This window comes from Oncorhynchus tshawytscha, linkage group LG14 (genome assembly GCF_018296145.1).
Source record: "Oncorhynchus tshawytscha isolate Ot180627B linkage group LG14, Otsh_v2.0, whole genome shotgun sequence".
NCBI classification, from domain to species: domain Eukaryota; kingdom Metazoa; phylum Chordata; class Actinopteri; order Salmoniformes; family Salmonidae; genus Oncorhynchus; species Oncorhynchus tshawytscha.
In genome coordinates, this window is record NC_056442.1 from 48876144 (window position 1) to 48891851 (window position 15708).

Below are 15708 nucleotides of genomic sequence, written 5' to 3' on the forward strand. Positions count from 1 at the left end.
AGCAGATGGTCAGGGGGCCGGAACATAATAAAAATATATATTTTTATACTGCAAATTGACCACAAGAAGCCTAAACAGATGTAATATTTCACTAAACCATAATAATTTCAAACCCTGCTTTATGTTCTGACAGCCTTCTGGTCCACACTCCTCTCTCCAGAGCATCCACTACAGGGTTCTAGTCTAGACTCCTCTCTCCAGAGCATCCACTACAGGGTTCTGGTCCACACTCCTCTCTCCAGAGCATCCACTACAGGGTTCTGGTCCACACTCCTCTCTCCAGAGCATCCACTACAGGGTTCTAGTCTAGACTCCTCTCTCCAGAGCATCCACTACAGGGTTCTGGTCCATACTCCTCTCTCCAGAGCATCCACTACAGGGTTCTAGTCTAGACTCCTCTCTCCAGAGCATCCACTACAGGGTTCTAGTTTAGACTCCTCTCTCCAGAGCATCCACTACAGGGTTCTAGTCTAGACTCCTCTCTCCAGAGCATCCACTACAGGGTTCTAGTTTAGACTCCTCTCTCCAGAGCATTCACTACGGGGTTCTAGTCTAGACACCTCTCTCCAGAGCATCCACTACAGGGTTCTGGTCCACACTCCTCTCTCCAGAGCATCCACTACAGGGTTCTGGTCTAGACTCCTCTCTCCAGAGCATCCACTACAGGGTTCTAGTCTAGACTCCTCTCTCCAGAGCATCCACTACAGGGTTCTAGTCTAGACTCGTCTCCAGAGCATCCACTACAGGGTTCTGGTCCACACTTCTCTCTCCAGAGCATCCACTACAGGGTTCTGGTCAGAGCATCCACTACAGGGTTCTAGTCTAGACTCCTCTCTCCAGAGCATCCACTACAGGGTTCTGGTCCAGACTCCTCTCTCCAGAGCATCCACTACAGGGTTCTAGTCTAGACTCCTCTCTCCAGAGCATCCACTACAGGGTTCTAGTCTAGACTCCTCTCTCAGAGCATCCACTACAGGGTTCTAGTCTAGACTCCTCTCTCCAGAGCATCCACTACAGGGTTCTAGTCTAGACTCCTCTCTCCAGAGCATCCACTACAGGGTTCTGGTCCACACTTCTCTCTCCAGAGCATCCACTACAGGGTTCTGGTCCACACTCCTCTCTCCAGAGCATCCACTATAGGGTTCTAGTCTAGACTCCTCTCTCTAGAGCACCCACTACAGGGTTCTAGTCTAGACTCCTCTCTCCAGAGCATCCACTACAGGGTTCTAGTCTAGACTCCTCTCTCCAGAGCATCCACTACAGGGTTCTAGTCTAGACTCGTCTCCAGAGCATCCACTACAGGGTTCTGGTCCACACTCCTCTCTCCAGAGCATCCACTACAGGGTTCTGGTCCACACTCCTCTCTCCAGAGCATCCACTATAGGGCCAATATTCCTGCTTTGACAGTAATCTCTTCTTTCCTCCCTCATTTCAGTACAGGGGAGTCAATGTGGGGGGTGTGGTTATGTTCATCAGTGATCTGTGTGGCTGGGGCAGATGCACGCATTACTTCCCGAACATGGTTGAACCGTGTTCGGAGACAGAGAGGCTAACCTTGGAGTCCCCTCCCCCGCTGCCACACTCTCCCTTGTCGTACCACCATTTATTTTTCAATTTGTCCAACAGGCCCTGTTCGTTGAGTTTTAACACGGCCAGGTTGACCGCATTTCTTCAGAGGGATAAAACATAGTTGGTCAGAGGAGGGATGGAGTATCAGCCAATGATGAGCCAATGGGATGAGGAAAAAGGAACGCCGGTGATTGGTTGGAAGGCATCAGATTAGTGGACATGTACAAACCTCCAGACAACCCTCTCTCTTTCTCTTTCTCTCTCTTTTCCAACTTTTACATCCCACTTTATTGTAGAGATATCTTTGCAAATTGAATGCCCACCCTTTCAACAAATAGAGCCTATTGGGAGAGCCAACAGAGGCAAATAGCTCAAACCCCTTTCATTCAGTCCACCAATACCAGGCTATTGTCTGAATGATGTGCAGCAGGGCAAGTAAAGGGGAGTGGTGGAGCCATGGTTAAATGTTGTGTTAAAGCCTATCTCAGTCCCCTGCTGACACAGAGCTAATACCCTGCTGCTGGTGTTCTGGTCCCTGCCGCTCCCGTCCTAATCCCCGGCAGCTCTCTACCTCACACCCCTGAGGGGAAACGACCTCTAAAAACGGACCGTGGGCTAAAATAGTACACACTCACACTGGCACTGTGTGTGTGTGTGTTTGTTTGTGTGTGTGTGTATGTGTGTGTGTGTGTGCGTGCATGCAAGTGCAAGTGTGTGTGTGTCTGGTATGGACAGACAGACAGAGAGTCAGACAGACAGTCATTATTGTGGTGTTGTACACTGAGCTGCCCCATGGCTCAGAGGCTAGAGAGAGAGAGAGAGAGTTCTCTGAGGTGTGCTGCAAGCCATGGAAAATATCACCATCATAAGAAAGAAAGGGGGAAAGGAATAAGGCTTTCCAAACATGGAAAATAATTTAAATTATATAAGCAACATATAGTGGGGCAAAAAAATATTTAGTCAGCCACCAATTGTGCAAGTTCTCCCCCTTAAAAAGATGAGAGAGGCCTGTAATTTTCATCATAGGTACACTTCAACTATGTCAGACAAAAGGAGGAAAAAATATCCAGTTAATCACATTGTAGGATTGTTTATGAATTTATTTGCAAATTATGGTGGAAAATAAGTATTTGGTCACCTACAACCAAGCAAGATTTCTGGCTCTCACAGACCTGTAACTTCTTCTTTAAGAGGCTCCTCTGTCCTCCACTCGTTACCTGTATTAATGGCACCTGTTTGAACTTGTTATCAGTCTAAAAGACACCTGTCCACAACCTCAAACTGTCACACGCCAAACTCCACTATGGCCAAGACCAAAGAGCTGTCAAAGGACACCAGAAACAAAATTGTAGACCTGCACCAGGCTGGGAAGACTGAATCTGCAATAGGTAAGCAGCTTGGTTTGAAGAAATCAACTGTGGGAGCAATCATTAGGAAATGGAAGACATACAAGCCCACTGATAATCTCCCTCGATCTGGGGCTCCACGCAAGATCTCACCCCGTGGGGTCAAAATGATCACAAGAACGGTGAGCAAAAATCCCAGAACCACACAGGGAGAGCTGGGACCAAAGTAACAAAGCCTACCATCAGTAACACACTACGCTACCAGGGACTCAAATCCTGCAGTGCCTGACGTGTCCCCCTGCTTAAGCCAGTACATGTCCAGGCCCGTCTGAAGTTTGCTAGAGAGCATTTGGATGATCCAGAAGAAGATTGGGAGAATGTCATATGGTCAGATGAAACCAAAATATAACTTTTTGGTAAAAACTCAACACGTCGTGTGTGGAGGACAAAGAATGCTCAGTTGCATCCAAAGAAAACCATACCTACTGTGAAGCATGGGGGTGGAAACATCATGCTTTGGGGCTGTTTTTCTGCAAAGGGACCAGGACGACTGATCCGTGTAAAGGAAAGAATGAATGGGGCCATGTATCGTGAGATTTTGAGTGAAAACCTCCTTCCATCAGCAAGGGCATTGAAGATGAAACGTGGCTGGGTCTTTCAGCATGACAATGATCCCAAACACACCGCCCAGGCAATGAAGGAGTGGCTTCGTAAGAAGCATTTCAAGGTCCTGGAGTGGCCTAGCCAGTCTCCAGATCTCAACCCCATAGAAAATCTTTGGAGGGAGTTGAAAGTCTGTGTTGCCCAGCAACAGCCCCAAAACATCACTGTTCTAGAGGAGATCTGCATGGAGGAATGGGCCAAAATACCAGCAACAGTGTGTGAAAACCTTGTGAAGACTTACAGAAAACGTTTGACCTCTGTCATTGCCAACAATGGGTATATAACAAAGTATTGAGATAAACTTTTGTTATTGACCAAATACTTATTTTCCACCATAATTTGCAAACAAATTCATTAAAAATCCTACAATGTGATTTTCTGGATTTTTTTTCTCATTTTGTCTGTCATAGTTGAAGTGTACCTATGATGAAAATTACAGGCTTCTCTCATCTTTTTAAGTGGGAGAACTTGCACAATTGGTGGCTGACTAAATACTTTTTTGCCCCACTGTATATTATCATATGAATTACCAACATATAGTTTAAACTACATATCTTACAACTAATAATAAGATTCATCATCATCATCATCATCCTCATATCAAATCAGGGCTTTGAATGGCTTGCCGCGAGCAGGGGCTCTCGCCTGACGTGCACTCTCCTGTCCACGTGCATGGTCCCGGTAGGTTTTCCCATGATCAGGAGAAGCCATAGACAGCAGTCGATAGTCCCAGAATAGTGACAGGCCAGGTGGGGACTATCGTCCACTGGCTGTCACTTTTCCCTCGGAAACAGAAAACCTTCATTTATCTCAGTGGAAAAGGAACCCTTGTAAATGGGTAGGGGAGTGAGAGGACTTCTTTGCACGGTGCACAGGGAGAAGTTATAGGAAAAGTTATAGAAAGGGTGTCAGTATTCCTGCTGCTATATATGGGACTCCTCTTGGTCCAAACACACACACACACTAATTTATGGATCATGTTTCAGGGAATCATCAATTAATTGGATCGTGATAATTTGTTTTAATTGATTTGATTTCATTGAAATGATCTGATTTTTGGGGTGTTATGAAATAATGTTATAGTTTTCAGATTTTTGTTCCCCCCGTTGGCCAGGCCCTTCAACACCTTGTTTCCTGTGTGTCTATAAATTCCCCCGGGTGGCTCTGTGAGTCATGGCAACGCCACGGCGCTACGCCCCTCCCCACGGCATCACCATTAGTCATTTCATTCACAATCAGCCTCAGTACAAAAACAGATAGTATCTACATTACACTCTATATCTGAGAATGAACAAATGAGACAGTCAAGATGACAAACGAGTAGACAGATTACCTGATCGGTGGCCCTATGAAGAGAGAACGTGAGTGAAAGAACAATGGACAGAGAGACAGATGGACGAAGAGACAGACAGACAGCAATACAACAGAACAATGGAGCTAACAGGCACTAAAGAACTCAACACAACATAGACATAGGGAAATAGAGAGAGAGAAAGAGAGAGGGAGAGAGGGAGGGAGGGAGAGAGAGAGAGAGGGAGGGAGGGATGGAGAGAAAGAAACTAATGAGAGAGAGAGAAACGAGAGAGGGGGGGATAAAAAGAAACTAACGAGAGAGAGAAAAAGAAAGAAAGAGAGAAAGTTCAGAGAGAGAGGGAGAGATAGAAACTAATGCGTGAGAGAGAGAGAGAAAGGAAGAAATAAGAAAGAGAAACTAACGAGAGAGTGAGACAGACAGAAAGAGAAAAGGCAACAGACATAGACCAGACTAAGACACTACTAAGTGATCCATATAAAAGGCACACCAGGGTAGGTGGAATACCATAACAACAGTTATACTACTCCACCCACCTTAGCTGTGAGCCTTTAGGTGTGGCGATGCCATATCCCTTGGAGTCCAGGTTGCCTCCAACCTTCATGGTGTCGCAGGGCTTGCGTTGTTCCGTGTACTCATTCATGGTGGACTCCAGGAGGAAAGCGTACTTCCCTTTGGACTTACGGACGCGAGCCACGCCCTCCGCTGTGGTCTTAGCGAAGACAGAGGGCTCAGCAGACTTCATATAGGACCACATCTTCTCATATACCGCAATCTTTGACCTCTGAGAGAAGGAAGGGTAAAGAGAAGAGGTTAAAGGTTAGGGTTAGTTATTAATCCATCCATCCATTCATCCATTCATCTTATGTGTAAAGCTGAATTATTGGTACATGTCCTCACAGCTGCAATGATCACTGGTCCTGAAATATGTACAGTCGTCTGCAGATGCTCTTCACAGGGCATTCATTAGAATGTAGTGAAAGAATGAGAAATGATCTAAGCAGTGTGGAAATGAGAAAAAGCAGGAACCCAACTGCTAGTGGATAGTGTGTTATTGTAGGATGTGAGTCTGTCTATGAGTGTGTTTTAGCTGTATCAACTGGTGCTACTGTCTCTGTCTCTAAACAGACCCTGTTATACACACACACCTTTATGCTTGACCTTGGTGTGCTGCAGTGTGTGTGTGTGTAATGGGTGTTGTGAGGAATGAAAATAACAAGCTGGGGAACAAACTGTCATTCTCCACAACCGTCTTGTTACTCCCTTGTTTTTATCCTGTCTTTGTTCTCTCTCTCTCCATTATGAAGTGTTATTCCCTGTCTCCTTTAGGACACGATAAGCCTCAGCCTTAGCCAATGGGCCACAGTCTGGAGTAGAGATGCCAGTGTGTGTGTGTGTGTGTGTGATGCCAGTGTGTGTGTGTGTGTGTGTGTGTGTGTGTGTGTGTGTGTGAGTGTGTGTGAGAGTGTGTGTGTGTGCGTGCGTGTGTGTGTGAGTGTGAGAGTGCGTGCGTGCGTGCCTGGCCCGTATTTGCTGGGGCGTGACGGACACCTATCCCATAATAATGTCAGTCACTTCCGTCAGGACCAGCGAGCCTCCCCCCCCCATTACCCTCCCTCCCTCTTTTTTTCTTTCTCCTTCTCTGTATCTATCCCTCTGTCTTTCTCTGTCTGCCAGGACAAACAATGCCATATTTTCAATGTAGTGACAATCATAAACTTACCTTCCTGATTTAAGAAATCAGTGGGGAAAAATACATACTCACTCACAAACGCATATACACACACACGCACACACACTAAATGAATGGTGGTAAATCCCTCTCAGAGTAAATAGCTTCTTCACCCTCCACAGATTCCAGCTCATTATGCTAATGATACTAACGCTGCACACAGATGCACACAATGTCTGCTACTGCCAGGCCCCAACTATCCACATACACACACTTATGCGAGCAAGTGTGTGTGTGTGTGTGTTCAAGCTTGTCTGTGTGTGTGTGTGTGTGTGTGTGTGTGTGTGTGTGTGTGTGTGTGTGTGTGTTCAAGCTTGTCTGTGTGTGTGTGTCTGTGTGTGTTCAAGCTTGTCTGTCTGTGTGTGTGTGTGTGTGTGTGTGTGTGTGTGTGTGTGTGTGTGTGTGTGTGTGTGTGTGTGTGTGTGTGTGTGTGTGTGTGTGTGTGTACTCACCCTGAAGAACTCCTTGGTGGAGCCTGAGTCCAGTGTTCCGTAGGCGATCTCCGTCTGCTTGGCCAGATCCTCAGCACTCTCTATGGGCGACACCATCCTCTCCACTGTGAGGAAGGCAGCCAGGTTGGCCGTGTAGGACGAGATGATGATGAGAGTGAAGAACCACCACACGCCACCCACTATACGCCCCGACAGAGACCTGAGACAGGGGGGAAGGGAGAGAGGAGAGGAGAGGAGAGGAGGAAAATAAAGATGGGATGAAGGAGAAGAGGTAAGAGAAATGTGTAGTAAACAGAGAAACAGTCAATTAAGGTTATCTAAGTTGAACTCCAGAGTTGAAACATGCTTTGCTTCATTGGCACCACCGTGAGAGCAGCAACACAGTCAAAGCAATCAGCCTTCAAACCAATTCAACATCAATTTATTAACATCGGTTCAACATCAACTTAACGTCAATTCAACATCAGTTCAACATCAATTCAACCATCACCAGAACAAAAGATAACAAAGCATGAGTGCACTCTTTAATTTCCCCTAACAATCTCTCCATTTGTTAAATTTGAGAGAGAGAAGGGGAGAGCAAGAGAGAGAGAGAGAGAGAGAGCAGATGAGCTCCTGCATTTTTCAGCATGTTCTTAAAAAAAGATAGATTTAGAGTTAGATAAACTTTTTTTTTTTTGTCAGGGATGCTACCCTCTACAACACAACATTCACTTCAAATCAAAACTCCAAACCTACAACCTAATTTTGGATGGATTTACGGAATCACCTGGAAGGTTTACAACTACCAAAGCTATACAGTAAATTCTCTGGAAAACAACAGAAACCTGAAAATACCATCCAACCTGGAACTGAGTGAGTAATGTTTAGTCTGAAACTATATTTTATTTCCAAAAGCCAAGAAGAAAAATACATGACGTTACTTTATAATGACTGAATGCTAAATTAAGGCTGCCAAGCTTGATACAGCTTCGATTAGCACTGACATGTCAAGTGAGAGGTGTCAAAGCCCTTTAGCCCAACAATGGCAGGACCGTCCCACAGTCTACTCCAACCAAATGGAGAGGCCTTAGAAGCTGCCTCCTGCTGTTCAGAGGTCATTAAAATACAGTGTGTAAAGAATAATAAGATGAGAAAAGATTACAAAATGAAGCTCCTTATGGAAAATCAAGAGACACTTTTTGCAGACTATTATAAAAATGGGAACATCAGCAACCTCATCTTCCACACAGACCATCCCCTGGCATGGCACAGTGCTATATTAACACACTACCCCTCTGTTAAGAGAGGGGGTGTTACCGAGGGGTGGAAACAGGATACTAGACAACGAGGACTCTGATTCAGCTAATACAAATCTCTGTAAGTCTGGAACAGTACTGGTACAGGGCACAGGGCCCTTCAGAAAGATACCCTCACCCCGAGCAGGTCAGACCAAACCTCTTCATTATATAACCCCACAGATGAGCAACCCCAAGCGGAAAGTCAACCTCCCAGCACAGAGTACTACTCCCTCATTGAAATGAAGGATACATTTACCCAGTTGGAGGTAAGGCAGGTGGAGCTGGATGAAGAAGGTGATTACACTCCAGTCAGCACAGACCCAGACAACAGTCCAGCACAACAACACTCTCTTAACCAGACTCAGAGAGTTGGAGGTGGAGAGAGACACATCTGCACTCTGGACTGTGGTGAGACAACCTCAGCATGATAAAAAGCATGAGCAGGAGAAGAACAGAGCACTGGAGGAGAGGATCAGGCTGCTGGAGGAGAGGGTGAAGGGGAGGGAGGAGAGGGTGAGGGGGATGGAGGAGAGGGTGAGGGGGATGGCGTGTAACAGAGAACAACCTACTAGAGAGGTGGCCACCCCTGCAGAGAAGCCAGCAGAACAGCCCACCTCAGCTCCAGACAAAAGTCTCAACACCACAGCAGAACAGTCCACTCCAGACCTTGACCATAGCCTCAACATCACAGCAGAGAAAATGAACACCAAGGACAAATGGATTGATGAAGAATCCAAAAACCTAAGAAAGAAATTGAGAAACCTATCCAACGAAAAACAAAGAGACCCAGAATACCTGAGTCTACGCCTTCACTATGGTGAATCACTAAAACAATACAGAAATTCCCAGACACTGAAGGACATCACTCTCAAACGCAGCACCAACACTTCACATAGGAGCAACAGATCAACAGACCCCCCCACGCCGAGAGGACCTACATTCAGACCACAACAGAACGCAACACCACCAGCCACATCCCCACCCCCAACCAATCAACACCCCGCCAAATCAACCATACCCACACCACATTTAGGCCCCCTCAGATCAGACCTACCTAAAAAAAAAAGATCTTAACAGAGAAAAAATGTCCTCCTGTGTGCTACCTATATCGCCCCACTAGAATCTCAATACTTTAATGAAGACAGCTTCTCCATCCTGGAGGGGGAAATCAATCATTTCCAGGCCCAGGAATATGTACTAGTCTGTGGCGACCTAAATGCCGGAACCGGACAAGAACCTGACACCCTCAGCACACAGGGGGACAAACACCTACCTGGAGGTGACAGCATTCATCAAAATTGTCTCTACTGTCAAAGGTACTGGAGTCCTTAGTTAGTAGGCAGCTAAAGACCTACTTCCAAGAAAACAACATCTTAAATGGAATGCAATCTGGTTTTAGGTCTGGCCACAGCACTGTTTCAGCAACATTGAAGGTTTTAAATGACATCCACTGTGCTCTTGATAAGAAGTTACATTGTGTGTGTTTTTATTGATTTGTCGAAGGCTTTTGACACCGTGGACCATGCTGTGTTAGTGTAAAGGTTAAAATGTTGTGGAATTACTGGATTACTGGTCAGGCTCTAGATTGGTTTATAAATTACCTATCAAATTGTACACAATGTGTAATGGCAGATGGTTGTAAATCTGAGTTCATAGAAGTGTGCTCTGGTATTCCGCAAGGTTCTATTTTGGGCCCACTGTTGTTCATTTTGAATATCAACAACATTGGGGATCTTATTGAAACAGCAAATGTTCATTTTTATGCAGGTGATACTGTTCTTTATTCAAGTGGTAGTAGTTTATCTTTAGCTTTTGAAAAGGCCCAAAGAGGATTTATCATCATACAACAGAATCCGTATGATTTAAAGCTGATTTTAAATTCGGGTAAAACAAAATGCATGGTATTTTCAAATGCCAGGCATGTTACAAATCATGTCATTGATAAATTGGCTGGATATACTATAGAGCAAGTTAAAGTGTACAAATATTTGGGTGTGTGGGTTGATGAATAGCTGAGTTTCACTGTGGATGTAGAGAACTTGATAAGGAAGCTCAAGCTGAAAATAGGATTTTATTACAGGCATAAGGCTTGTTGTTCTTTTGAGGCTAGGAAGGAGCTGGTATGATGTACAGTGCTTTGCGAAAGTATTCGGCCCCCTTGAACTTTGCGACCTTTTGCCACATTTCAGGCTTCAAACATAAAGATATAAAACTGTATTTTTTTGTGAAGAATCAACAACAAGTGGGACACAATCATGAGGTGGAACATTATTTATTGGATATTTCAAACCTTTTTAACAAATCAAAAACTGAAAAATTGGGCGTGCAAAATTAAATCTCAGTAAGACCAAAATAATGATGTTCCAAAAAAGGTTCAGTCACCAGGACCACAAATACGAATTCCATCTAGACACTGTTGCCCTAGAGCACACAAAAAACTATACATACCTTGGCCTAAACATCAGCGCCACAGGTAACTTCCACAAAGCTGTGAACAATCATAAAGACAAGGCAAGAAGGGCATTCTAAACCATCAAAGGGAACATAAAATGCAACATACCAAAAATACTTGAATCATTTATAGGACCCATTGTCCTATATGGTTGTGAGGTCTGAGGTCCGCTCACCAACCAAGAATTCACATAATGGGACAAACACCAAATTGAGACTGCATGCAGAATTCTGCAAAAATATCCTGTCTGTACATAGCTTTGACTATGTACATACTAGGTGAGCATATTGAGAAAAGGCCGCCGTAGGCAGACCTGGCTCTCAAGAGAAGACAGACTATGTGCACACTGCCCACAAAATGAGGTGGAAACTAAGCTGCACTTCCTAACCTCCTGCCAAATGTATGACCGTATTAGATACACATTTTTCCCTCAGATTACACAGATCCGCAAAGAATTTGAAAACAAAACTCCCATATCTACTGGGTGAAATACCACAGTGTGCCATCACAGCAGCTATATTTGTGACCTGTTGCCACAAGAAAAGGGCAACCAGTGAAGAACAAACACCATTGTAAATACAACCCATATTTATGTTTATTTATTTTCCCTTTTGTACTTTAACCATTTTTACATCGCTACAACACTGTATATATACATAATATGACATTTGTAATGTCTTTATTCTTTTGGAACTTCTGTGAGTGTAATGTTTACTGTTAATTTTGATCTATTTCACTTGCTTTGGCAATGTTAACATATGTTTCCCATGCCAATAAAGCCCCTTGAATTGAATTGATTTGAATTGTGAGAGAGATAGAGAGAGACAGTAAAAGGAGAGGGAAGCTTTGACTATTCTTTAAAGGTGAAGGAGATTACCCAGGATCCCCAGTGATAGGGAGAGGCGTGGGCCTTTCTCTTCAAACAGAGAGCAGGAAACAACAACAAGTGTTTCTTTCAAATGCAACAAATCCCTCTCTGTTTCCATGTAATACCCTTCTGCAAACCTGTGGCAATAGTCATTCCTTTCCACTTGAACCTTTGTTGCATTACAGCAACACGAAAAGTGAGAGTGTGTGTTATGACCATTATTGGCCTGGCTGTGCATTGGTTTACAAGGGCCTTGTACCTTTGATAGCACACACGGTTGTGTCTTGTCTGCATTTGCCCTGTTTGAACGTTTTGGTAACTATAGAAAGGACAGTTTAACTAACCAGTTTGGGAAAATTGGGAAAAATTGTTTGGGAAAGTTTGGGAAAATTGGTAATGTTAAGTTCCCATGCAAGAAACCAAATATGTTGCTCAAAAAGAAAGGGAACAAACAAAGAGTCACTGACCAACAACCAAAATAAAAAGGATGGGGATTCAGGAAGGGTTCTGAAAGACACTCATGGGGGTGTCCAATGAAAGTTGACTAGCAACAACAACTGGAACCGAAAAGACACCCATCATGAGAGCTCACTAAATTTGCCCAAGAAGAGACAAACAAAAGAAAAACCCACATCAAACTTAAAGACAGGAAGCAAACCAAAAAAGTGGAGCAAAATGAAAACAGGGAAGATCCGATAAAGGATTGTTTGTCTAGAAATGAAAATAGGGAGAGACAACTTTAGGTGTTAACCCTCCACATCTCTGAAGACAACTGGAGCACTGGGCCAGCCACTCTAAAATAGCACCTGGGCCAGCACCTTCCCAATAACAAGATGGCAACCAGCCCAGCTGTAACGCATGCTGACTAACAAGGTGATACCAATCGGTTCACCCTATGTGCTAAAGTGCTATACAGTACGTGCTTAAATCCAACCTCAAAACATAAATGGAAAAACCAAAACCTGTAACAGTAACCACAGACAAGACAGATGAACTAACCTGTTTGGATAGATTGGTAACCACAGACAAGACAGTTGAACTAACCTGTTTGGATAGATTGGTAACTAGAGACAAGACAGTTGAACTAACCTGTTTGGATAGATTGGTAACCACAGACAAGACAGATGAACTAACCTGTTTGGATAGATTGGTAACCACAGACAAGACAGTTGAACTAACCTGTTTGGATAGATTGGTAACTAGAGACAAGACAGTTGAACTAACCTGTTTGGATAGATTGGTAACTAGAGACAAGACAGTTGAACTAACCTGTTTGGATAGATTGGTAACTACAGACAAGACAGTTGAACTTACCTGTTTGGATAGATTGGTAACCACAGACAAGACAGTTGAACTAACCTGTTTGGATAGATTGGTAACTACAGACAAGACAGTTGAACTAACCTGTTTGGATAGATTGGTAACTACAAACAAGACAGTTGAACTTACCTGTTTGGATAGATTGGTAACCACAGACAAGACAGTTGAACTAACCTGTTTGGATAGATTGGTAACTACAGACAAGACAGTTGAACTAACCTGTTTGGATAGATTGGTAACTACAAACAAGACAGTTGAACTTACCTGTTTGGATAGATTGGTAACTACAAACAAGACAGTTGAACTAACCTGTTTGGATAGATTGGTAACTAGAGACAAGACAGTTGAACTAACCTGTTTGGATAGATTGGTAACTACAGACAAGACAGTTGAACTAACCTGTTTGGATAGATTGGTAACTAGAGACAAGACAGTTGAACTGAAGATGTAGACAGAGAAACAGAGAACACACATTGTACATACATGTAAGAACCATATTGCTCTTGCAGCCTCTAGGCAGACATATTTGAAGCAGCTGATCAATGTATATCCCTTTGGTGGTGGTTACAGTTTTTCTCAATTGCTAAAACACAATTTCTGAAACCTTGCTCCATTTCCTGAAAACAGTAAACACAAAACCTCATCTTCAAGCACTATTTACATAACCTCTGACTCCTCTCGCAAAATGAAACATTCGCCTCAAAACAGTTTTACCTGTGTTCAAAATCAAACACTGCTCTCAAATCATAAACAAAGTGATCAAAATGATATAGACTCTCAAGCAGTCAGTAAACAATACACCGAAAAATAGAAAATACATTGTTCAAAACATACAATTCTCAGGGAGAAGTACATTTTTTATCTAAAAAAATATTCATATTTTTCCGTCATTGTCTTTTGATGAACGAAAACATGTTCTATCATAGTAGCTCAAAATTGATCTGAAATTACTACTCTGCTTTGCTCTTTGCAATTTAGTTTTTTGTTCTTCCTCCTCCTTGTACCCCTATTTTTACAGTACTGTACCCTGCATCTCACAAACTTGTCCTTTGTCTCTGTGATACTGTAATTCTTGTTCTTTGTTGATATGAACCTGCAACCATCAGTCAGTACTGTTAATAAATGGAAAGCACAATGTTCAGGGCCATACAATTCATCCATTGTACAGTATACAGCCTACAATGCACTGTACTACAGTATCCATTCTCAGATTTTCTCCTTCTCACCTTCAACAACCTGTTTGCTCTCTGAACTGGCTTATATTGGTTGTGTCGCAGCATTTGAAACAGGTTAAATCAATTTTGAGTGGTTTTGTTCAATCAATGACATATGTTCTCTATTTGTATTTGATTGTTGCCACTTGTGTTTATCAGTATGGATGACATGTGCATTAGAGTGCAGAATGTGTTTTGAGAATGAGAATGTGTTTAGAGTTTTGCTGGAAAGTCTAAGTGAGACCTGCAAATAGTGTTTTACCATGTGAAATGGTGTAAGGTATTGACAACAGACTGCATAATTAGCTAAATGAGTCCAGGCAACTGAGAACTTTGTTCAGCCAATGGGTTTTAGTGTTTTAGCAATTGAGAAAAACTGAGAGAGAGAGAGATTGGAAAACACTAAACAAACAACAACACGAAGAATTATCTATCCAAAATGGAGACGTATGGGTAAACCACTTCTCCAATCTTTTGGCTCTATAACAAAGAATAAAGAGCAAAAACATATACATGATCAAATACAGATCTTAGAATCAACTATTAAAGACTACCAGAACCCACTGGATTCTCCAATTACATTGAATGAGTTACAGGACAAAATAAAAACCCTCCAACCCAAAAAGGCCTGTGGTGTTGATGGTATCCTCAATGAAATGATCAAATATACAGACAACAAATTCCAATTGGCTATACTAAAACTCTTTAACATCATCCTTAGCTCTGGCATCTTCAACATATATATCAACGAACTGGCGCGGGCACTAGAGAAGTCTGCAGCACCCGGCCTCACCCTACTAGAATCCGAAGTCAAATGTCTGCTGTTTGCTGATGATCTGGTACTTCTGTCACCAACCAAGGAGGGCCTACAGCAGCACCTAGATCTTATGCACAGATTCTGCCAGACCTGGGCCCTGACAGTAAATCTCAGTAAGACCAAAATAATGGTGTTCCAAAAAAGGTCCAGTCACCAGGACCACAAATACAAATTCCATCTAGACACTGTTGCCCTAGAGCACACAAAAACTATACATACCTTGGCCTAAACATCAGCGCCACAGGTAACTTCCACAAAGCTGTGAACGATCTGAGAGACAAGGCAAGAAGGGCATTCTATGCCATCAAAAGGAACATAAATTTCAACATACCAATTAGGATCTGGCTAAAAATACTTGAATCAGTCATAGAGCCCATTGCCCTTTATGGTTGTGAGGTCTGGGGTCCGCTCACCAACCAAGACTTCACAAAATGGGACAAACACCAAATTGAGACTCTGCACGCAGAATTCTGCAAAAATATCCTCCGTGTACAACGTAGAACACCAAATAATGCATGCAGAGCAGAATTAGGCCGATACCCACTAATTATCAAAATCCAGAAAAGAGCTGTTAAATTCTATAACCACCTAAAAGGAAACGATTCCCAAACCTTCCACAACAAAGCCATCACCTACAGAGAGATGAACCTGGAGAAGAGTCCCTAAGCAAGCTGGTCCTGGAG

The 15708-nt window shown here is 43.3% G+C and overlaps 1 protein-coding gene across 4 annotated transcripts in view; it reads right to left on the reverse strand.

Moving 5' to 3' along the window:
• Window positions 1-15708, reverse strand: part of gria4a (glutamate receptor, ionotropic, AMPA 4a) — a 184434-nt gene that overhangs the window by 9186 nt on the left and 159540 nt on the right. For 2 of the 4 annotated variants that reach the window (XM_042297606.1, XM_042297608.1), the window contains exons 14-16: window positions 7075-7273; window positions 5427-5674; window positions 1555-1669 (exon numbers count right to left, since the gene is read on the reverse strand). In XM_042297606.1, the coding sequence (XP_042153540.1) occupies window positions 1555-1669; window positions 5427-5674; window positions 7075-7273 (562 nt within the window). The remainder of the gene's footprint in view (window positions 1-1554; window positions 1670-5426; window positions 5675-7074; window positions 7274-15708) is intronic. The other 2 variants (XM_042297607.1, XM_042297609.1) reach the window with 1 other exon arrangement.